This window comes from Prunus persica, chromosome G2 (assembly GCF_000346465.2).
Source record: "Prunus persica cultivar Lovell chromosome G2, Prunus_persica_NCBIv2, whole genome shotgun sequence".
NCBI classification, from domain to species: domain Eukaryota; kingdom Viridiplantae; phylum Streptophyta; class Magnoliopsida; order Rosales; family Rosaceae; genus Prunus; species Prunus persica.
This window is the reverse complement of record NC_034010.1, coordinates 22,553,814-22,576,629: the sequence shown is the minus strand read 5'-3', so window position 1 is coordinate 22,576,629 and position 22,816 is coordinate 22,553,814. Positions and strand designations below refer to the sequence as shown.

Sequence of the window (22,816 nt, the reverse complement as noted above, 5' to 3'; positions counted from 1 at the left end):
ATTACCTATTTTGGTAAATTCTGTTGGTCCAAGCCAAATGATCCAGTGTTTCAAATACCAACATATCCACATGATCTCTCACTTGATCATCTTTCTTTGCCCAAAATACCTAAATGAAACCCGAATCTTGTATTTTTTTTGCTCTATCTAAATGCAATTCAACCTTTGTTTATTAAAATTTACAATACACTTTATTCATTTAAACTTTCGTGTTACATAAATCAACAACAATAATAAGACAAAATCACTTTAACTCTTTTACTATATCGAATTATTATATAAATAAAATGTAAAGCAAAAGTTTGCGATTCATCGTTTTACACAAACAACGTGAAGGAAAACTAAGCCTATAACTTTCATCCAAGAAAAAAGTTCCCATTCTATCTTTGTCTGATTTCCTATACATTTTTTTTTAATGATGAAAAACCTAATTAGATTATGTCTTCCCTAATTGGATAAAACCTTTCTTTAAATAGGACAAACTCATCTATTTTTGGTGGTCCATGCACCACCCGAACGCCGCTCACCTACCACGTGGAAACCTATCACAGCGACTCCAACTTCCTCATTTCACTACACATCACTCTGCTCCTCTCTCTCTCTCTCTCTAACCGTAGATATAAATTTGAGCTAATAAACAAACGCCGTCACATAACCTTCGTAATATAGCAAAGCCAACCCTTCATTTTCAGCTCCCGAAAGCCGTCACGAGTCACGACCCACTCTCGGAGAAAGACAACACTCCACACACACAAAAATGAAGCAGGGGCTCGCTTTCCCATAAAACGACCACGAAGAGCTTCAAAAACCGTACCGATCGATTGGCGCCGGGAAAATAGCTCAGATCAACGTCTCCGACGATCTAGGATTCCGGCGAGGACGTTCGTCGATTGCTCTCTGTTGAAATGGCTTCAGAGGATGTGAAACCGAGCGAATCGGCGGTCTCCACGATCGTCAATCTGGCTGAGGAGGCTAAGATGGCGAGAGAGGGCGTGGTCAAGGCTCCGAGCCTTGCGGTTCTCAGTGTCTGCAAGTCTCTGGTTGCTGGCGGAGTCGCTGGTGGAGTGTGAGTTCTCGATTTCTTGAGTTTTCGTGTGTTTGTTGCCCTGGAATGCAGTTCCTCGGAGAAAAAATTTCCCGCAAAAATTGGATTTTGTTTTTTAACAACTCGTTTGATTAGAAATCAATGTCATTTTGCGAAGCCAAGGTATAATGACTGTATAAATTCGATCGTTTTGTGAGGTTAGGCACGAAACAATTGAATCTTTTTCTGTGACGGCTAAGAATACTGAAATTGGAAAAAGTAGGCGAAGAAACGGATTCAATACTATGTAATTGGTTAATGAAAATGAATAAGGAGAAGCAATCGGAATATTAAATCTCGTCAATCGATTAAATAATTTTGAGCGTCTGCAATGTGTAGTATATAATTGGTCATGGTTTGATTTAAGTCTTGCGTGAATTTCTAATTCTCATGCGGGTATCTGAAATTTGAAATTTATGCATGCAATGGCATTAGGTCCATTAGATTCTAGTAATGTAAAAGAAATTGTTGTCTTGTCTTGTCATTGCTTATTGATATTAGCAGGATCATTTTGTGCATTGTTTATTTCTATCTCCATGCTTTTTTCATGTTGACCTTTTTCCAGTAATGAGATATTTTAATATCCATGCAGGTCTCGAACAGCTGTTGCTCCATTGGAGCGACTGAAAATATTGCTCCAGGTACATTTTTTCAATTAATTGTGTATAATGTCTTTCACTTGTTTCTATATGCACTCAACGTACACAAACTAACACATAAATATATAGCACATTCCTGACTGGTTACCATGTCTGCAGGTCCAGAATCCACATAACATAAAATACAATGGAACAATACAAGGCTTGAAATATATCTGGAGAAGTGAGGGTTTCCGTGGATTGTTTAAAGGAAATGGTACGAATTGTGCTCGTATTGTCCCCAACTCAGCTGTCAAGTTCTTCAGCTATGAGCAAGCTTCTAAGTATGTTTCTAACAAGATTTAATGTTAATTTATTTTTTGTTTTTGCTTCCAGTATGTTATAAATTCGTCTTTGATTTTTGTTCCATTCATATTTGACCATCAATCTTGTATTGTTTGTATGATTGTATATTTTTTTGCAACTTCTGAACGCATTGTGTTGTAATGTAACTTCATATTACATTCTCCTACTTTCCCTTCCGCTGAACGCTCCTTGTTATCTCCATGACAGGGGAATATTGTTACTGTATCGGGATCAAACTGGCAATGGTATGTCCATACGTACCATCATTTTGTTGCCTTTAGTTGTAATAATTTGACAAGACTCTTTGGAGACCTTGCATTCCATCTCGACATTTCATTAACTCTCTGCATTGGGGCAGTTAACATTTTGACTCAGGTTGGGTTGCTGTTTAATGATGTTATGCCTCATAAAATGTCTAACAGAGGCCATGCAACCCACATAATCACATTATAAACCATCAACAGAAACTATGCGACTAGTATGATGTCATTGTTGGGAAAATAACATGATCTTTATCATTCCTTGGAAATCAAACATTGACGGGTCGGTAGAAGTCAATGGATAACGTAGGTTATCTAAATCTCCTTTTCTTTTCATACCTGCAGAAGATGCTCAGCTCACTCCTCTTCTACGTCTTGGAGCTGGAGCATGTGCTGGAATTATTGCCATGTCTGCAACTTACCCGATGGACATGGTACGAGGAAGGCTAACTGTACAGGTAATTATTCCAGTCCCTGTTCTCCTTTTGTTTCATAGGATAGCTGTTTTAAAGACCTTTGTATTTCCCCCTGCCGTTTCAGTCTTCAATCTCAATGGTTGAAACTGAAAGAGAATGATTATTTTCTATATATGTGCACTGGAAGGATTTATGTTTTGTTGGTCTTAAATTTGCAGACAGAGAACTCTCCCTTTCAGTACAGGGGAATGTTCCATGCTCTATCGACTGTGCTCCGCGAGGAGGGCCCGCGGGCTTTGTACAAGGGATGGCTTCCTTCTGTAATTGGAGTTGTAAGTTTTTGCTATCTAAAAACTCTGCTTTCACTTATTCATTATTGCCACCCTTTTGATATGTGAGATCCAAAGTATAAAGAAACAATGTCTGTTGATGAGTAGCTCATATGTTTTATTAAACAACTTGTTGCTCTTGCTTTTTGCTGTTCCTGTGCAGTTGGATTGGAAGTTTCTTCATATGGACAATTAATGTCACCTGTTTGTATATTATACTTCTTTTACCTATTTATGTTTAGGCATGCCACAGTAGAAATATGTGGACCTTATATTGTTGATTTTTGTTTCAGGTTCCCTATGTTGGTCTCAACTTTGCTGTGTATGAATCCCTGAAGGATTGGTTAATCAAAAGTAGACCATTTGGACTTGTTGAAGATACAGACTTAAGTGTCACAACAAGGTTGGCATGCGGGGCTGCTGCTGGAACTGTTGGGCAAACTGTTGCTTACCCCCTTGATGTCATTCGTCGAAGGATGCAGATGGGGGGATGGAGTAATGCTGCTTCTGTTATCACTGGTGATGGGAGAAGCAAGGCCCCACTTGAATATACTGGCATGATTGATGCATTCAGGAAAACTGTTCGACATGAGGGCTTTGGAGCGTTGTACAAGGGTTTGGTTCCCAATTCCGTTAAGGTCCGTCCTAATCATCTGTTTATTTTTTAATTTGCTTGTAGACAATTGCAGGCTGGCTAGTTATTAGTTTGTGAAAACAATTTTGTCAGGCTGGGGAAAGGGCTTAAATGAGATGAATCTTACACATGGAATTGCCATAATATCTTAGGGTGACTGGTTGCATGGTTGTGGCAAATTCGACCATCATTAAAAAGTCTCACTAGGATTAACAAAAGAGAGGTCTAGGACTTTAGCCCACAAATTCCTTTGTTTTAATTCTTATGTGGCTTACAAGCTATGAATCATGACTTGTGGTGTATGGGTACTGGATATCAAGAGGGTTTTGAATCCTTAGTATTAACTATGAACACAATTTTTTGTTGTTGTTGGTAATATAGGGGCCAAAGCCCAAACCAAAGCTATAAACACCGATTTTAAACTGTTATAGAAGAGTATATGAAAGCTAGGATCCAATACTTTGTTTTATCATCTATGTTCTCGTAACATCAGTGGTTGGTTCCTGTATTGTACTGTTCTTTTGAACTTGGCCCCTAGGAAACTTTGAAACTCCTTTATTAATCAACTTGTGATGGAACTATTGCACATAGATTTTCTTTTCTGTAAAAAAAATTGTAGGGGCTGCATTCAACTTGTACTGCCTCCAGTTTTCTTCCCTTGGTGTATGCTTTTGATGTGTGCATGGAATTTTTCAGTTTTAGTATTGAGTTCTAATCAGTTTTTGCAAACTTGTCTTTGCAAACGGTATAATTTCATTTGCTTCAATTTTTCAGGTAGTGCCATCCATTGCAATTGCATTTGTGACGTATGAGATGGTGAAGGACGTTTTAGGAGTCGAGATCAGGATATCGGACTGAAATTGCAGGAGCTCCATGATATTTATCTTTGCGTGTGCTATTTTTGTAGGCCGGGAAATAGAGGTCTGATAAACTAGGGGTAATTTCTTCCTTTTTTCTCTGAAGCTCTAGCGAGTCTGAGCCTGTGTTCATAAATTGCTTTCCCCCCTGTTTTCCTTTTTGTATTTCCTTATGAACACGATGTAGCTTTGAAGCTTCTCATTCATATGATGTGCCAATAAGTGTTTCGACAATGTAAAACATGCTTTTGCATGCCTTCTTCCATAAGCTTTGAGAAAGCATTTTCTACACTTCCTGGATCAAACTTGTTGGGCGCGTTTGCTTATTTTGTCTCTTTCAAACACACAAACTTCTTTGATTTGATATCATGCACTCCATATACATTTCTTGCAGAAAAAGAAGAAAAAAACATGCATTATATATCAATAATCTAATATAATGTGTTTGTCAATCAATTTCGTTACAGAATGATGCATGAAAATAGGACAAATATGATTATAATATTATTTGAAAGAATTCCAAGCATGCTCCTTTCCTTTCTTAGTTTTCTTTTTGTCTAATTGTGGGGAATAAGTGTAGAGAAAAATAGGATAAAATATAGTTATGAGAAATTGGAAACTTTTGTATGACATCGTTTGCCATCTCTTTCCTTGCTGAGCAGTTTCCTCCTTCATCGACATCATTCTTTATACTCGTCGGCCATGCCTGGACATACATAGGAGGAGCAATATTTTATCAAACTTCTGAGGATAAAAAATAATAGAATTTCCTAGAACCATATAAAGTTCTGTTAGGAGACTCCTAACCTAGAATCCCTTATTCTCGTTTGAAACCTTTGAGTTCGTCGCCGGACCGGCTTGGCCTCATCTGTCTCCTGTTTTTTCTTTTGTAATCTCTTGATAGCTTTAGCTCCATCATTTCTTCTTTCTGGTTCTCTCTCCACAGAGTTTAAGCTTTCTTCGGTTGACAAAGAAATCAATGAGAGAAACACGATAAGGAGGTTCAACTCAGCTGTAAACACTGAGTTTGGCAATTCTTGCGATGCTACCGATTCTTCGTTCTGCTCCATTTCTCTGTCTTCCTGCACCTCATCATCAACCTTGTTGTCTAGAACTCTAGCAGGCTCTGCCATTTTACTAATCCAAACCTTCAACAACAAAATAAAAGAAATAAAAAATCATCTCTCAGAGGAAAAAACAATTAAAACAAATGTAAATTTCGGGCACAAAACAAGAACGAAAGCGATCGCGGCTTACCAAATAGTAACAGCGAGACTTGTGGTTGACAAAGGCCAGGATCAAAGAGTAATATTTTGTTCTTCATAAAAGTAGGTCTCAGGTGCTTTGATAATTGTTATAGTGTGATGTTGTTTGTTCATAATGAGTAAGGGGACTTCGTGTATTGATGCATGAAAGACCAGATTGTACACGTAAATCAGTCACATAATTAGATGGTAAAATTAAGGCTTACCGCCAATCTAGGCTTGCATTATCTTTACAGAGTCGGAGCCAGAAAACTTTCATTGGAAGGACAAATAAATTTTACTAAAATTGTATAAACTACATTTATTTTTACCATATAAACTATAAACTACAGCAATCACCTAATTGTAGAGTTTTTTCGGAAAAACAATAAATTATCGTGTAACATTAAACACCATATAAGATAAACCGAATTCACTCAATTAAAGACATGTTAAAGCCTAATTTAACATCAAAAGTTAATAATATATATATGTCCATAAAAAGTTGTGCTACGGTCAGTTGCATATCAGTATTCTTAAAATAGGAGGGCAATCCGTAGCGTACCCTCAAGAAAAATGGTTGTTGATTGAAGCTTGAGCTGGTGGCATGAACATTCCCTGAGAAATATCTACAAATTGGGGTAGTGCTCACATCAACATCGATGTGCGACCAGCCTCATTATGAGCCACTCATTCATTGGCTACGTGGTTCGCTGAAACCCCTCCAATTAAATCATTACCAACCACGTGCCATGCTCCGTACCGCCACCACGGTTGCATTGAATTACATCAAATGCCCCTAAAGACAGTGAGAGAATAACTACTCAATTGGATTTTTTTTCTTCTTCTTCTTCTTTATGTGATGGGGACTGTGATTGAATCTGGTTCACTAATTTCATCGCAACCGATCCCACACCACATATTTGCTGTTACCGAAGTTTGGCAGGCTGACTTGGTGACTGCATTTACAACCGGCTGAGCCACAGACCTGATTATGTTTGGACATGATAAGCACGGTCCGATTTAGATTGATGTCATCCTAAAATTATGGTCATGGAGTCGGTGAACTTCGATAGGTGAATCAAAGAATTGAAATTGGATAAAGTATTCTCTCCTAGTTGATCTCTTTCTTAATTTTGAAAGTATTTAATTTTAAATTTTGAATTGAAAAGAACATAATTTTTGATTCTTTATATATGAGTAAATGCGTAAAAAATAAATATACTAATTATATGGTTTAGTTCGATTAAGATATTTTTCAAATACTAAACCGAATATGGTCAAAATTAAGATATTTTTAGCGTAAAAAGTTGAATCAAACAATGAAATTGATTTTATTTGACCAGTTTGTATGGTTTGGATTCATTTTATCTACAGATGTTACAAAATGTGCGCAATCACAACCAGATTTCAATTCTGATATCATGTTCTTAGACCTCATTCAGCAAAACCAAAAACTAAAAACCTTACTTACATTATCATCCACTAATTAAATCCATGAGCACAAAAAATCTCAACATGGCAGAATCAGTAATAAAGAAAAAACATATGCCCATTTTTGTGTAAACAACTCCACCGAAAGCAACCAACTACACTAATCAAGCAGTCTCGTTCACAAATTCTCTCAGAGAAAATATCGTGGCTGCTTCTCTTTGCCAGACTTGCAAAAGCCTCTGAATTTTGAAAACAAGCACCAGCAAATGGAAAATATACAAACAGAGTATAAACCACAACTGTTTTTATAATCATATATAGAAAGGATACCAGTAAACTTGAGAAAATTTAATCATGTTCATATCACCACGTAAAAAGTTTTAGACACTGTTGGAGATATATATATCAATATTCCACTTTTGTCAGTTTTTGAAAAGAAAAAGCTTTCTATTTCAGCCAAGTTTTTTGGTGGCTCTCTGTTCTGAGCTTGCAGGGGATTTGGTGGGCTTGCTTGCCATTGTTACTCTGCCTGGTGCTTGATTCAATGGTAAATGCCTTTTCTTTTGGGTTTGAAATTTGATTCAGATTAATGGGTTTTTGTTTTTCTGTAAGTTGTGTTCTTGTTTAGTTGGTGGTGATATAATAACTTGTTGCTCTCCGGTGATGATTGGATTTTGTAGATTGTTAAGAATGATGCATTTGTGTTGTACTGTTGCAAGAAAATGATGATGTTGGATAACTAGTTTCTTTCTTTTTCTTTTGTCTGCGCTTGTTTACTTTCACCTTTTTTTTTTCCCCTGTTGGATTACATTTCTACATTTGAGTGGATGGGGTTTCCTAGATGGTAATCTTTGTTTCTCTAGACTTAGTTGTTCCATTTATTTTTCCGAATTTACGTAAATGGAAATGTGGTTTATGTTCTGTTGATGTAAAAGATGAGTCTTCGAAACCAGAAGTTGGTGTTGCTTGATGCTGATTTTGATACTTTTAGATTTAATTAATTTTCCAACTCATTGATTATGAATTCTTCTGTCTTCCTTATTAGCGATTCTTTTTCATTTTGACATGAGCAGGCCACTTCACCAGAAGTTATTTATATCCATTGAGTGAAGTGCAAATGGATGGTTTTGAGAGTTTGGTAGATAAGAAGGCTGCAAAGGGTGTGGTGAGGAATGAAAAACTTAAGCAAAAGGATTGTGATCCTTTTCTTAAACTGGAGGGTCCAAATTTGTTGGAGTCACCAGTGTGCACTTTGGGAATGGGAAGGAGCAATTGGCCCGAGAGCTCGCCTAGGAATTGCAGTGTTACAATGGAGGGAAAGGATTTGAGTCGATGCGTAACTTCCTCATCTGTATTTGAGCCGCCCTGTAAGAGCTCCGGTTCCATAAATGGAACGGGGCTTGTGGTTGAGGATATGACATTGAAACATCATAGGAAACCAAATTCGGCTTTACTTAGTCCTAGTCAGGAATGTTGGCAAGATCCTGATCCGGTAGCAAGTGCATTTAGAAGTAAAAATTTTCATGGTGATACTATGTCACAGGACAATGATCAGACACAGTTGAGAGTAAGAGGTCAGCTTTTAGAAATGCCTTCTCGCATACGAAGTCTGAAGCCTTTGTTAAGCAATCATTCAGAGCAGGAACCAGACAAACTGTCTGCATATTTAGGGGTTGAGGACAGCAAGATCATGTCAAACAATATGCTAAGTATCGCCAAAAAGCAACTGAAGACCCAATCTACTAATAGCCATTCTCAATTACTTGTAAAGGAAACCTTGAAGGGAAAGAGTGCCAGTAAATTTCAAGAACCTTGCAGTGGCTTTGGTAGTTCAGCTACGGACCAGAAGGAAGAAAACCGGGGTTATGGTTCTGAGGTAGCTTGTGATGCACAGTTGAAATCAATTGTTAACAGTGATCAGATTTCTTCACATGTGCTTCATAGGTCTGGCCCAAAATCTACCAGTAATGGGATTTGCTTGAGGGAGTGGCTTAAACCTGGGGGTCACAAAGTAGATATAGTTGAAAGCCTGCTCATATTTAGACAGATCGTGGAGTTAGTGGATTTTGCACACTCTCAAGGTTTCGTCTTGCAAGACTTACGACCATCGCGCTTCATTTTATTTCCATCGAATAAGGTTAAATACACAGGTTCATCAGCCATCCGAGAATCAAATAGTCTTATGAACCGAGATTTGATTATCAAAAGGCCATTAGAGCAGGATGCATGTGCTGAACGTATTTTAGGTGGAAAACAGCTAAAACTGAGCGAGGGTAATGAGGAAAAGTTTTGCATAGCTGGTCCACAGAATTCTGGCTATGGTGAACTCCAGTTTCAAATGAATTCGAGCTACCAAAATGCATTGATTGCCGTACAGCAAAGATCCATTTCTGTAATTGTTCAGCTGGAAGAGAAGTGGTATACCAGTCCAGAGGAGCTCAATGAGAGTGGTTCCACACTTCCATCAAATGTCTATTGCCTTGGGGTTCTTCTTTTCGAGGTGAGAAGTTATTTTGAAGTGTTTCCACAAGTTCTTATTATTTGAAAGTTAACTTGAACAACTTGTACATCTTGGCAGATGATTTTATTATATAATTTGGTTTGAACTAACATAACTTAAGACTTGTTGTTCGCTTGTTATGACACTGTAAGTTAATTCTGAAATGATGAATAGGTAACATTCCTTGTGCTAAGTTCTGCTATCAAATTAATGTAAGAAATAGTTTGATCTCAAAACTGGAAAAATAACAGGGACTCAGTAGTGCCACTGAATGGCTCTTTATCCTTGTAATCAATCTTCGTTTGTCTTTATTTTATTTTATTTTGAGTTCTAAAGTTCTATCCTTGGGGTTGGAGTAGAAAATCTATACATTTGACTTGTTTAGCTCGTTTATGTCAGTTGCTGTGCCGTTGTGAATCATGGGAGGTGCATTGCGCGGTGATGTTGGATTTGCACCATCGAATTCTGCCACCAAAGTTTCTTTCACAAAATCCGCTGGAAGCTGGCTTTTGTTTTTGGCTTCTCCATCCTGAACCTTTGGCTCGTCCAACAACAAGGTACCACCATCTGCATTTCTTCAATTTACTGCCTTCTGCTATATTTATTAACCTTGTCATCAGGAGTATGAAAAATCAAGGCAATGGTACCATATGATCTATATTGTAATGCTACCAATTATGAGTTCCTACACTTCCATCCTTTACTTGGTTAACCTATCCAAATCCAACTTAAAGCCTTAAACTTCTCACTTTTCAGCATTGTTGTCGCTAAACTCAATTATCTATGTTGCACTGACAATTGTCAACCTGCAAGCTTGTTGTTCCATTACCATGTAAATGTGCACAATCAATAGCTCTAGTGCATGTTGATGTGAAGGTATATCCTTTATTTGTTATCCAATGAAGTATGTCTAAACTGGCCACATTCTGAAGTTTTTATTTTCTGGCGTGCAACAGAGAAATCTTGCAGTCTAAACTGATAGGTGGATACCAAGAATCGGCTTGCTGTGATGATTTTTCGAATTCTGCTGATAATGTTGATGCTGAATCAGAGTTATTACTTAGTTTTCTTATCCCATTAAAAGACAAGAAGCAAGGGCATGCCTCTAAGTTGGTGGAAGTTATAAGATGCCTAGAAGAAGATATAAACAAGTTGGGGAGGAGGCATTTATCAGGGGAATTTCCTAGTGAAAGAGAACAGGGTTTCTGTCTTGAAGACCCTGTAAGTTCAGGTGTTTCTTCTCGATTAATTGCAGCGTCAAACATGAATGAGACGCTCTTGATGAAGAATATCAGTCAACTAGAGGATGCTTACGCCTCCATGAGATCCCAAATGGGGAAAACAGAAACTGCTCCTGTAGCATGCTCTGATAAGGAGGTGTTAAACAATCGATACAGGTGGTGTCATGTGCGAAATCATACTCAGGATTCAAGCCTCAATCAGAAATCAGGTGATCGGCTTGGAGCCTTTTTTGATGGTGTTAGCAAGTTGGCTCGCCGTAGCAAGTTTGAAGTACGTGGGACATTAAGAAATGGAGATCTTCTCAACTCTAGCAATGTGATTTGCTGTTTAAGTTTCGACTGTGATGAGGAGTATATTGCTACAGCTGGAGTATCAAAGAAAATCAAGATCTTTGATTTTGCTGCGCTTGTAGACAATTCTTTGGATATCCATTATCCTGTAGTTGAGATGCCAAACAAATCTAAGTTGAGCTGTGTTTGCTGGAACAACTACTTTAAGAACTATCTAGCATCAACAGATTATGATGGGGTTGTACAGGTGTGTTTCCTACAATCAAATACGTAAATCCAGACTACATGTAAATTGTGCATGCCTGTGCAAGGTTTAAGTTAGTGCTTTCATTTGAGGCTATTAATAAAGTCAGAAATCTGTTTCTTTACCAATTATAAATACCATCTTCATGTATGAAGTTCAGATGTGGGATGCATCTACTGGTCAAGGATTTTCTCAGTACGTAGAGCACCAAAGGAGGGCTTGGTCTGTCGACTTTTCTCAAGCTGACCCAAAAAAGTTTTCTAGTGGGAGTGATGACTTTTCTGTGAAACTGTGGAGCATCAATGAGGTATTGCTCTCTTATATGATTTAAAAATGGCATTAGCATGCAAGATATTATCTTCTTGATCTCAACTTATCCTTGCTGGTACTATTTTTTGAACTTGAGCTATAGTTTGTAAGTTCAGGAGTTTACCTTTATGAAAATTTCCAAACTATAAAATTATGAGAAATGTTTTTGAATGGTATTTGTGCAGAAAAAATCAATAGGCACAATCTGGAGCCCTGCTAATGTCTGTTGCGTTCAGTTCTCTGCATTCTCTTCCAATCTCTTGGTTTTTGGATCTGCCGATTACAAGATCTACGGCTATGATCTTCGCCATACTAGAATCCCTTGGTGCACTTTACCTGGTCATGGAAAAGCTGTTAGCTATGTAAAATTTGTAGATGCTGAAACCCTTGTTTCTGCATCCACGGACAACACTCTGAAGCTTTGGGATCTTAACCAAGCAATCTCAACTGGGTTGTCCTCCAATGCCTGCAGCTTAACTTTTAGTGGTCATACTAATCAGAAGGTTGGCTCCTCTGCTCTTGATATAAGACTCTCAGAATTTATCATGTTTTAATAGTTCTAACTCTTCATGTCTGGTTGCTCAGAATTTTGTAGGTTTATCCGTTTCGGATGGATACATAGCATGCGGCTCAGAAACTAACGAGGTACAAATTTGTTATCCTTAGATTTCTCCCTCCGGTTATGATTATTATTTTTCAATACTGAGTTCGTTTTTGAAGCACCTTCTAGTCATACCTTTAACCATCTCTTGTTGTATTAAAATGGGAATGTGATGGTGAAGGGTCTACTTAATGTATGGGCTTTCTTTTCAAAAGATTTGCTCCTTCAAGAGTAACAAATGAGACATCTTCCAACCCTTCCTCAAGTTTCTATGTTATTTTAAATCAATATGTCATTATGGACTATATGGATTGAGATTTTAACTAACTATAATTTTTCCTCTCTCTCTCTCTCTCTCTCTCTCTCTCTCTCTCTCTCTCTCTCTCTCTCTCTCTCTCTTCTTTTCCCATTTCAGGTTTATAGTTATTACAGAAGTCTACCCATGCCAATCACTTCACACAAATTTGGATCAATTGATCCTGTTTCTGGAAGTGAGGTTGGTGATTATAGTGGGCAGTTTGTCTCGAGTGTCTGTTGGAGAAAAAAGTCTAACATACTTGTTGCTGCCAACTCAACTGGAACTTTGAAATTATTGCAGATGGTGTGAGTATAAGCTTGTTCCCTAGATAATCCAAGGAATCTGTTCTTTCCCGAAAACATTTTTTATTAGCTTGCCTGTCCTGGATTTACTTTTTCTTCTTCTTGGAATGAAAAATATGATTTGAAGCATAAACTAGTCAGGTTGAAGACTACATTATAACAGAAATTTAACAGAGCCAGCCCTATGTGTCCCGGATGTATTTACGATTATGCGGATAAAAGAAATCGATTAAAGGCTGATTATGGCAAGTGAACTTCATGAAGAAATCAATTTGTGTTTTCAAGAATTTCTCAAGGAATATATATCTTATACAAGAAAGTATACATCTAGGAACAGATACTAGTATAGGAATCTAAATGCTCGGAACTCTAAATTTGAAGAGAAATTTATGACTTCACTGTGATGCTGTTGGGATTTTTATACTAAGTTCCAAATTCGAACTTATTTGCGTATTGCTGAAGTTATTGATGCAAAAAAAAGAAAAAACATAAGATGTAAATTTTGATTCATTATTTGCACGGCTTGATCAAAGTTGTGCCACTTCTGAATGCTTTACACTTTCTGATCATCTCAGTATTAAACTAATAATGGAATTTTTTATCATGACTCATATACCCAATAAGACGATATTATTCTCAGATATACAATCTCATCTTTTGCCCCTGGTTGAGATGAATTGAGGTTGTCTTTTTCTTGCCCTTAAGTTGTTATATCTTGTCAGAGATCATCACTGTTGAAGTCTTGCCTGTGTTAAGCTCAACGGATTCCTTGAATAAATCGTTCCTCTGCAGAGGACAAACTTTAAAGGTATGAAAGGTTTTGCCACATAATTATATATTGTATACAAATGTTAAGCTCTTTATGACTCAACCTTGTAAGTTTGTAGCTGACTCGTTGTAAAGTTACTCACTAAAGGATTGCTCTGAGTTTCTGCCCATGATATCTTGTTCTGATTCTGAAAAGAAATTCCAATGGTCTTGCAACTTTTGTCCCCCACTTACCTTTTTCTTCCTCCATCTTTCTCCTGGTATAGATTCCTTCTGTACATTTGAGCTTTCGTTGACAAAGAATTCTGTCCTTCAAACATTTTAACCGTGGCTCTTAAACACAATCTACTGTTGATACAGATGCATGTAGTCATCAGAGCAAGCTAAACTGTTCCTATCTTGAACTGTGCTTTCTCTTGATGTTTGATTGAGCAATCCACATATTGCATGAAAGTTAGACTGAAGCTAAGTCATTTGTTGACACAGTGTATGACGTATCAAGGTCTAGGAGAGCTCAGAATCTGAGGCATGTCCAGATGATGTTCTCCGTATTCTTGGAGTCATCGCCATTAGCTGGCTTTCTGAACTCATTCTCAGACTAATACTACGGCCACAAGGGCTCATCTGTGGTGGTCTGACAGACCGTCCTCTTGGTGTTCCTGTGTAACCAAAGCCTGAAGACGTCAGTGCACCGGGGCATAAAAGAAATAATCCTGTTTTCTAATGTCTAAAAATCACATTACTCTCCTTTTCTAGTTGTGCATAAAAGTAAAGGGGAAGTTTCATGCTATAATAATAGAGTTTGTTCATTGCCAGTGCATACGATTCTCTGCTAGAAAATGTGTAACAGGTGCAAGGATAGTGAAACAGGCAGAAGGGAGAATCATATTAATAACTTTTGATACCATATTACTTGGTGCAATCAATCACAACATGTGTATGCTATATGCAAAGTACTAATATACGTCTAGTCTTCCTCTATGTTTGAATGTTTTTTCAGTAAGATCTAGTTTCTGCTGTTTTAGGTATTAACATGTTAGCGGTTCTAACTGAGATATATGTTTCTCAGGAAATAATCAGGCATAAATGAGTTGTGTGATTAGGGAAACCTGGTAGTCTGTTGGCTTTCACATCTGAAGATTTCTTCAAGAATGGAAGTTTCTTTTTCATGCTATCAGGCGATGTTAAACACTTCCTCTCAGGCGCGGGCGGGAATGGTTCGTCTGGAGTGGTCACCATTTCATCTCCACAGATTGAAGCTCCATCGCTTCCTGATTCTGAAGTATCTTTCAACGTTGTTCTTTCTCTCTCCGCAATTCTATAAACAAACATCTGAAATGGGATTTGTGATACTGGTGGTTGCTCACAACTCTTCCAAGAAGGAATCTTTCTCAGAATCCCTGACTCAATCTCACAGTAATCTACCATAGGCACTGGTGGGTCTAGCTGGCTGTTATAATCAGGATTCATTGCAAGGAACCTTTTAATATATCTTAGAATCCGACAGATGGATGAGAAGCTTGGCCGTAGATTAGGGTCACTGTGCCAACATTTCTTTGTGAGGTTGGTCACATATCTCAGAGAATAGAATGGGAACAACGGCCTCTCTCCTGCCCTTATGTTTCGGCTCATCTTCTCTCCTTGAAGATGACTATCCTCAAAAGGCACTTTGCCTGTCAGAAGCTCAAAGCAAACCATGCCAAAGCTATACACATCAGACTTTTCTGTGTACTTTTTCTCACTACTTTTTGTCTGTTCGTGCTCTTCCAGAACTTCCGGAGCATACCATATGAAAGGTAGGCTTCCATTCTGATTTGAAAGGTTTTTTTGGCTGGGGCTTTTCGCAGAAGTTAAACCAAAACCTGAAACCTTGGCTTGCAAGTACCCATCTGTGGAGATGCCTCTTGCTTTAACAAGTATGTTACAAGGATTCAATTCTCCGTGGTAGATTTTCTTCGAGTGGAGATATTCCATTCCTCTTGCAATTTGAAGCATCAGATCAACTGCAACAGGAAGAGAAAATGGAAGTCGTTTTCGTGGGCCACAAATCTCTTTGATGTGGCTGCAGAGGTCTCTGCTCATCAGTTCCATAATGAGAAAACACTCTTTCTTTTCCTCATCCGTAAACCCGCAAAGGAAGTGCACTATGTTGGGGTGGGACAGAGATAACAATGAAGAAATCTCTGGCAGCAGGGGTTCAATATCCCCGAAGAAGTGTCTTGAGGCAAAGCTTTCACCCAGCCATAGGATCTCTTTATACTGACTTCCACCCCCTAGCCGTCGCCTCACCTGGTAGTCTTTCGACCCCACCAGGATTGAACTAGGTAAGAGTTTTCCATTCAAAGGCTGTGACTCTGATCCATCTAAGCTTTTGAAAAGAAGATCTATGAGGCGTTTCCCGTACTTTGTCGAACCCGAGAGTTTCTTTTCTCTGATTTTATGGAGAAGAGTCCATCTATCTTCTTTCCATGTTGTGTCAAACCTATTGCAGAAATCTTGAGTAATCAAATACTGCTTCCCAAATCTCCACTTGAAAAGTTTCCAATCTCTATAGTCATCTTTGTACTTATCCGCGAACACGGTTTTCTTCCTTTGTATCTCATCCTGACCCCACCCTGATATTTCTCCAGCAATGTCAATTGCTTCAATGACAATCGGCATGCAGGAAAGTAAGTTATGGATGTGAAACTCAATGCAATCGGAGTTCTGATAGAGAGTAATGGCTTTAGCCCACCAATCCTTTGTTTCCAAGCAGTGCCTGATGTAGGCTTCTCCTTCTTTGAATATCCGGTGGAGCTCTCTCAACGGCTGCTCGAGAACCCTCCATTTAGTGTGCTTCTCTTCAAATCTCAGATTATATTTCATCTCCTCTGCTATTGATTCATATGCTGAGCTGAAGATATCAAGCAGCAAAAAACACTGCCGCTGATTGATTTGGATGTTGTCTTGGAACACCATCAAGGCCTTTAAACTTCCCAAATCCTCCCCAATCTTTCGAAATTGCTCCATTTTAAGACTCGAACCACAAAAATCTGAAAATGGAAATCAAAACTAAATTGAAGTACTCTAACAATGAAGTTTCTGAAAGAAATTCATTACTGCAGAAAGATAAGGCCTAACCAGAGACAATGGTCGGTGGAGAATGGAAATGGCAACCACCAAACGTGCAAATTGTCCTTTCTTGTAGAGCAAGAAAGACCAACAAATTTAGCTTCTTCAATAAACAAAAATGGAGATTAGGATCATGGAGACGAATTGGGTTTTTTCCAAATTCTCTCGAAACCAGACAATAAAACAGCAGAATCAAACATACCCATCTAAGTTTTCCCAGCCAAATTCAGTTAGCTTAGAGCACCAGGCAAGTTTTATAGTCTAATGAATGAAAAAAGGAAAAAAGAATATCAGGAAGAAAGTGCTCCAAAGCGAAAACTAAAACCAGCAGAGCAGATGAGTATGCGATGTGATCTTCCTGGAAAAAGTTTTCTTGGCACTGTTTTTATTTATTTAATTATCTTTTTTGTTAGAAAGTGTTGGATTTGGGAATTTACATGTCTTGGGTGATGACACTGGTTTGTTTCTGTGCGGTTCTCCTTCCAAGTGTTCCCGCCAACTTCGATGTCTCCCACTCTCAATTTAGTAAATGCCTTAACCGTTCTAACCGAATTTTAATACTCATACCCGCCTTTTTGTTTTTGCTTTTACATTATTGTGTTTCCATTAATTTATTAATAAAACAAATTTCACCATTACCTTCCTTTTCACTTACACTAATTCAGTTACTAATTAAGTTACCATTGGTAGATTGTAATTATAGTTTATAGTGATCTAAATCTTATAATTTGGATGAATTTGGCTCTTTTATTTATATTTTATGTACTGATATTGTACTTATGACAACCCATGACCTTTTCTAGGAGAGCAATTGCTTCAAACCACTACACCAGTTGGTCCTTTGTCCCTAGACAATAAAAATAGTGTCGTTTTGGGCATATGTTTCGGCTATTTTGCATTCAACCGTGCACTTGGTTACTTTGAATTACGAAATAGTGAACCCTAGCTTGTCTTCTGTAATAGTGATTGTGAACAGCTAATTCATATGGTAATATGGCATTTGGGATTAAATATCATTCCTTATTTGTAAATTGTGCTGCTGTATTGGTGTCGTCTTTTTTAGGTGTTGTCCACATCAATGGCAACATTGCAGCTAAGTCTCCATCTCTCTGAAATTGGCCTCTTCTGCATTATATGATGCCTTTCTCTATCTTACCTGTGGTCCACCTGCCATTCCAACTACCATCATTAACCAATTTCCTTAAAAACATTTGGGCAATGCATGAAAATGGAATTAAATTATGTGCCTTCTTAGAGTACTGGAAATTATGTGCCTTCTCAAGACCATACTGTTGTTTGAACCCAGGCCTCTGTAACCTACTTGCAAATCTGGCATTCAATTTACCATAAAATCAGATCCAGAGAGTCTTGTTGAAGTTTCTGGGTGATCAAACAAACAGATCCATGATTTCATCTTTATTTAAAGTTAACAATTCTTTGTCAAGTTCACATTGAAAGGAAAATCAAGACCTGTTGAATATTTCTGCATCTCAGATGATTTTGTATGTTGAAAATGTGACTTAGTGCCCCATTTGTTGACCTCGTATGAGCTTCATACGCATTCATCTCAGGACCATACAGGAACTATGTGAATGAATGTGACATGTGACTCAGCATTTATGGTTTCTGTATGTTGAAGGAAAACTTGGTGGTAAATGTGGTTGGTGTTGACCTGTTGTTGTGAGGCCAATGGTACTGTGGTGTTGACTTTAGTCATGTGGTGGTAATGGTTGTGGTTACTAACTTAATCATGTGAAACTTATAGAGGTACTTAAGGGTTTTAAGAAGATTAATTATGAGTATACTTCCCTAGTAATATTGCAGAAGTTGTTTTGTTTGAGAGTTGATTGCATTCGGTGTACATAGTAATTGAACCCTAGACAACAAGAATCAATGGAATCCGACCTTAATAATTTTGGTTTGGACTTATCTGATCATTGATCATTAGCCTCAAAAGCTTAAGCTATCGAGGAATGAGCCAACAATCTACATCAAACTACTTTGGAAGGGCATACCGAAACGGCAAGAGAGACAAACATATAGGGGTGCAGCACCGCTCTGTACTTTGCAAACCAACAAAGAAGCAGGTAAAGAAAATCAAACTCATGATTCCTTGTAAAAAAAAGCTCTAACATCATGTCAAGACAACCATTAGCCTAAAATTTCAAGCTATCAGAAAATAAGGAGTATCGTGTCACTGGTATCTGCATCCGATTCCACCCACCGACAAGAATTATGTGAGTGTCATGGCACCATCCGTGGCCTAGATTTCTTGCTTATTACACAAGTGTCTTTGTTTCTTGAATGGTTTTTATTTATGGGTAATGTTGATAGTGGGATGTATAGCTATAGCTAATTATACATTGTACAGTTGCATTTATGTATTGAATGCTATCAGTCTCAGATCACTCTGTTGATGGCCAGTTGCTTGCTAGCCATGTCTCAAACTCCACACAGAGAATGTGTGGACATTGGACAATAACAAATAAACACATATTAATGCTTTGCATTGAATATGCATAGCCTAGTGGTAATGAGTCATTGCCATCAACTTTAATAAGACCTGATTTTAATCAATTGACTTAAGCTCATCATTTTTATTTTATTTTTACTAACGTTAGAGTATTACAAGATTTTATAACGGGTCATACACTTATAACAAGGTTATATCACCACAATAAGATTAATGATAACTATAACTATGTATCAAACTAATTATAAATATATATCGTTATCACTATTCATATGAATCGAATCTGAAACCTCCTTCAATTAAATAAAGACAAATACCACTAAACCAAAGGCTAGTTAATAAACTCATAAACCTTTTACCTTCACCAACATTTTCTAGCAATTCCGATACTCAAATTTCAAAGTCAAGCAGATTCATAATTATAGATCTAGGGGGCCCTACTCCATGAGATAGAGATAAAGTAGGTTGGAAATTATTTAGGTTTGTTTGGTAGAAGTAATAATACCATAACAATGTATGGGCGGTTTAGTTGGGAGAGTTATTATACCATAAAAATCTTTCCTTGTTTAGCGTCAATAACTGGGTACCTGTTGCCATCATTTATTTGGTTGCTTAGCCTTGTCAAAAAAAAAAAAGATACAAGTGTTACATATGTATATTTATACGTGTCAAGTAAATTCGAGTGTGTTTATATTTATAAAGAATGGACCACTCCATTTTAAAAATAATGCTTAAGCATAAATTCACTGTGAGCCTTTTTTGCCATGTTATGAATTAATCATTAATGAGTGGAAAGGAGAGTGGGTTGTGGAAAACACAAAAGTTACCCAAAACATAAAGCATTATTTGTGGAAGAAACTAATCCCGGAAAACGTAACGAATTTGGACTGGACTTTCATAGGAGAATACAAAAACGACTTAGTAAATGATTTTCTTTTGGAACAAAAAGCAGGCTACATGAGAAAGGGAGGGGGAATTTGAGTGTGATGTGAGGTAACTATTTTGTACCACTAACACTTTCTGGCACCTATAATTTCTTTTCATATGTCAATGACTATTAAGTCTCTAACTTATTAAAAAATATTTTGAGTTCTGATTAATAAAGTTTATAATGAATTCAAAGCGCATGTTGTGAGGCTAATATGTAATATTTATCCATCTCCGGACTTTCTTTTGCTCTAAGATAACAAAACCTTATTCCTATCAAGAATGTTCTCCCAATAAAACAAAGTAAAAATTAGTAAATTGCAATTCCTTGTTTTCTTTGATGACACTGCTCTCCCTCTTCAAACCCAAATGATGATATATCTCGTGTCTCTTTCCCTAAAGAAAAAAAAAAATACCAATATCCTGTGATTGGTGACACCTCTCTCACTATTCCTAATCAAACTCGGTTTTAACTGTCCAATTTGTATCCCAGCTTTGTTTTCTCAGCTATATTATATCATATATTTACAGCCTCGACAATGCCTTGCACATCACAACATTATTATTATTCCTTCCTCTGGCCTTCACAGTCTCTATAAATACCACTACATAACTAACCAAGAACACAAGAAACACACAAAGCAAACTGAGAATATGAGTGGAGGAGGCATGGAATCCGTAGCCAGGCCGCGATCAAACGGCAGTGGTGCAGCCAATGGACAGCAGAAGAGAGAGCGCTGTGGCGACTTTCAGATGCCCCTGCACTATCCAAGGTACACTCAATCCGACTACGAGACCATGCCGGAGTGGAAGCTCGACTGTTTGCTTAAAGAGTATGGTCTACCGATTGCTGGGGACGTTGAACAGAAGAGGAAGTTTGCCATAGGAGCCTTCCTGTGGCCTAACTAGACTTGTGTCCCTTGTAACAACAGTATGAGAAAGTACTGAATAATGCTAATTATGATGTGTTTTTAGGTGTGATTAGTTTTGTTATAATTAATCTAGTCTTACTACTTTGTTTAGTTATGTAATCTGTTTGTGTAACGTTTGTGAGCTTCATGTGTAGATTATATATATCATGTTTATATATGGATCTTCTTCTTCTATTTTCAATGACGGGCTTCAAGTTTTGGCAGTAGATTCTCTCTGTTTTTCCTTTATTTGTTGTTCTGTTTCTAATTTGTCCTAAGAGTATTCTGTTCTTTTGTCACCAGTTCTTATCAGCCTAGGCATTCTTCTGCAGCAATTTAAATAATCTCTCTCCCTCTCTCTCTCTCTCTCTCTGTCTCACAGCATTCTTCTGCAGCAATTCAGAAAATTGGTTTCTCACAGGTGGTGAAACTAGAAACGTGACTTAAATTGTTCAACAAATATGTAAACTCTTTCCAAACTACAAAATCATAATATTGTGACTTTCATATATTTAATTGGAATCAAGAAGTAGATTTTCCCTGTATTAAGAGATATGCATGTTTTGGGCTCAAGTAATGGAAGGGCTGTGATTTGGGAGAGAAGGGTTGCCTTACCTTCTAACACATAAGCCCCGTACTTGTCGATGTATGAATGTACGAATTAAAATATGCACTAACCTATATAATTTAGGGATACAATCATGCATAGTTACCACGATACGATTATATATGTATGTATATTTAACATCATTTGATCCAGTCATGTTGGTTTCAAAATTTAGATATTCAATTTAGTCCTTCAAAATTATAAAAATCGGTCATAAATATATTTGATTGGATTGATCTGTTGGATTAAATCGATCGATGTAAGTGAATGACATCAAATAAGTCGAATTAGTCGATTTATGCGAATTACATCGAGTCTTTCAATAAAGAAAGCCCAAGTTTAACTAACAATTTTAAGCCCAAAATAGGTGGGCTCAACTAATCATACACAATCATCGCACATCAGCATTCTTTACCGACAAGCCTGCGTAAAAAGCCTTTCGCGCATTTTCTATTTTCTCTTTCTTTGTGTGTTTGGCGGCTGAGAAAATTATTGTTTGGAAAAGGAAATGGAATTTGAAGTCGATGAAGTGGATCAATATGGTGTGGCGGGCTTAGTTGAAATGTGTGCTTTGCACTTCTAAGGAATTATATATTTTTCTTCTTAAAAACAGCCCATCGCGGTCGCAGGACTAATTTTTCCAATTGGGGCGACCCACAAACGTGGCCCATGGGTTGATGCATTTGGGAAGAGGCCAAATAAACGTAAATGTGAATAAATATAATTATAAAAAAATAAATAGAATTCATATTTTTAGTGTTGTTATAATTAATTAATCTGAAGAAAAAAAAATTTTAATAGAGCTATAAAACTAAAAATATTAAAACGAAATTGTATAGATAAAGAGGACAATAATTCATCAATTAAGATGGTCAATGTTGTGTGTCTAAATAGCATTACTCAATATTTTATAGAAAAAATTGTATCTCATTAAACCGAAAGAAACATTATATGATAAGAATTAATATGTTAACGACGACCTCGTTAAATCTTCTCAAAGAAAACAAAACCCCGAATATGAAAGAATAATT

General features: G+C 37.3%; 4 protein-coding genes across 9 annotated transcripts; 2 read left to right on the top strand and 2 right to left on the bottom strand.

Moving 5' to 3' along the window:
- On the top strand, positions 463–4,815 carry LOC18785242 (mitochondrial adenine nucleotide transporter ADNT1). Its single transcript, XM_007218137.2, has 8 exons — positions 463–1,066; positions 1,677–1,725; positions 1,843–2,006; positions 2,236–2,273; positions 2,634–2,746; positions 2,923–3,036; positions 3,327–3,671; positions 4,442–4,815. Exons 1-8 carry the CDS (start codon positions 906–908, stop codon positions 4,523–4,525), a joined length of 1,068 nt encoding a protein of 355 aa, XP_007218199.1. The 5' UTR covers positions 463–905; the 3' UTR covers positions 4,526–4,815.
- Positions 4,913–6,182, bottom strand: LOC109947480. Of its 2 annotated transcripts, XR_002270251.1 has the most exons (3): positions 5,782–6,182; positions 5,332–5,672; positions 4,913–5,230 (listed from the first exon to the last, which is right to left on the bottom strand). XR_002270251.1 is itself a non-coding variant. In XM_020557710.1 (2 exons), the coding sequence occupies exons 1-2, from the start codon at positions 5,655–5,657 to the stop codon at positions 5,212–5,214; spliced, it is 345 nt and encodes a 114-aa protein (XP_020413299.1). In that variant the 5' UTR covers positions 5,658–5,772; the 3' UTR covers positions 4,913–5,211. The 2 variants fall into 2 exon arrangements, 1 of the variants encoding a protein (XP_020413299.1); XM_020557710.1 differs by lacking the exon at positions 5,782–6,182 and having other exon boundaries at positions 5,332–5,772.
- LOC18786027 (protein SUPPRESSOR OF PHYA-105 1) lies at positions 7,373–14,959 on the top strand. Of its 5 annotated transcripts, none has more exons than XM_020556913.1 (10): positions 7,373–7,749; positions 8,276–9,702; positions 10,102–10,259; positions 10,659–11,481; positions 11,639–11,785; positions 11,973–12,290; positions 12,373–12,432; positions 12,804–12,991; positions 13,694–13,796; positions 14,826–14,959. In XM_020556913.1, the coding sequence occupies exons 2-10, from the start codon at positions 8,320–8,322 to the stop codon at positions 14,844–14,846; spliced, it is 3,201 nt and encodes a 1,066-aa protein (XP_020412502.1). In that variant the 5' UTR covers positions 7,373–7,749; positions 8,276–8,319; the 3' UTR covers positions 14,847–14,959. The 5 variants fall into 5 exon arrangements, 3 of the variants coding, with proteins under 3 accessions (XP_020412502.1, XP_020412500.1, XP_020412503.1); XR_002270145.1 differs by having other exon boundaries at positions 7,374–7,749; positions 13,711–13,796; positions 14,826–14,911; XM_020556911.1 differs by lacking the exon at positions 14,826–14,959 and adding an exon at positions 14,243–14,737 and having other exon boundaries at positions 7,374–7,749.
- Positions 14,261–17,457, bottom strand: LOC18787041 (mitogen-activated protein kinase kinase kinase 7). Its single transcript, XM_020556915.1, has 2 exons — positions 14,866–17,457; positions 14,261–14,415 (listed from the first exon to the last, which is right to left on the bottom strand). The coding sequence occupies exons 1-2, from the start codon at positions 16,763–16,765 to the stop codon at positions 14,261–14,263; spliced, it is 2,055 nt and encodes a 684-aa protein (XP_020412504.1). The 5' UTR covers positions 16,766–17,457.

Bases quoted from the DNA above. Each gene is read 5' to 3' on its own strand.
- LOC18786027 (XM_020556911.1), top strand. From the start codon at position 8,320: ATGGATGGTTTTGAGAGTTTGGTAGATAAGAAGGCTGCAAAGGGTGTG. The intron at 10,260-10,658 runs GTACCACCATCT...GGCGTGCAACAG, and splicing joins TTGGCTCGTCCAACAACAAG to AGAAATCTTGCAGTCTAAAC. The intron at 12,291-12,372 runs GTTGGCTCCTCT...CTGGTTGCTCAG, and splicing joins GTGGTCATACTAATCAGAAG to AATTTTGTAGGTTTATCCGT.
- LOC18785242 (XM_007218137.2), top strand. From the start codon at position 906: ATGGCTTCAGAGGATGTGAAACCGAGCGAATCGGCGGTCTCCACGATC. The intron at 1,067-1,676 runs GTGAGTTCTCGA...ATATCCATGCAG, and splicing joins GGCGGAGTCGCTGGTGGAGT to GTCTCGAACAGCTGTTGCTC. The intron at 3,037-3,326 runs GTAAGTTTTTGC...TTTTTGTTTCAG, and splicing joins TTCCTTCTGTAATTGGAGTT to GTTCCCTATGTTGGTCTCAA.
- LOC109947480 (XM_020557710.1), bottom strand. From the start codon at position 5,657: ATGGCAGAGCCTGCTAGAGTTCTAGACAACAAGGTTGATGATGAGGTG.
- LOC18787041 (XM_020556915.1), bottom strand. From the start codon at position 16,765: ATGGAGCAATTTCGAAAGATTGGGGAGGATTTGGGAAGTTTAAAGGCC. The intron at 14,416-14,865 runs GTTTCCCTAATC...TTGGTTACACAG, and splicing joins GAAAGCCAACAGACTACCAG to GAACACCAAGAGGACGGTCT.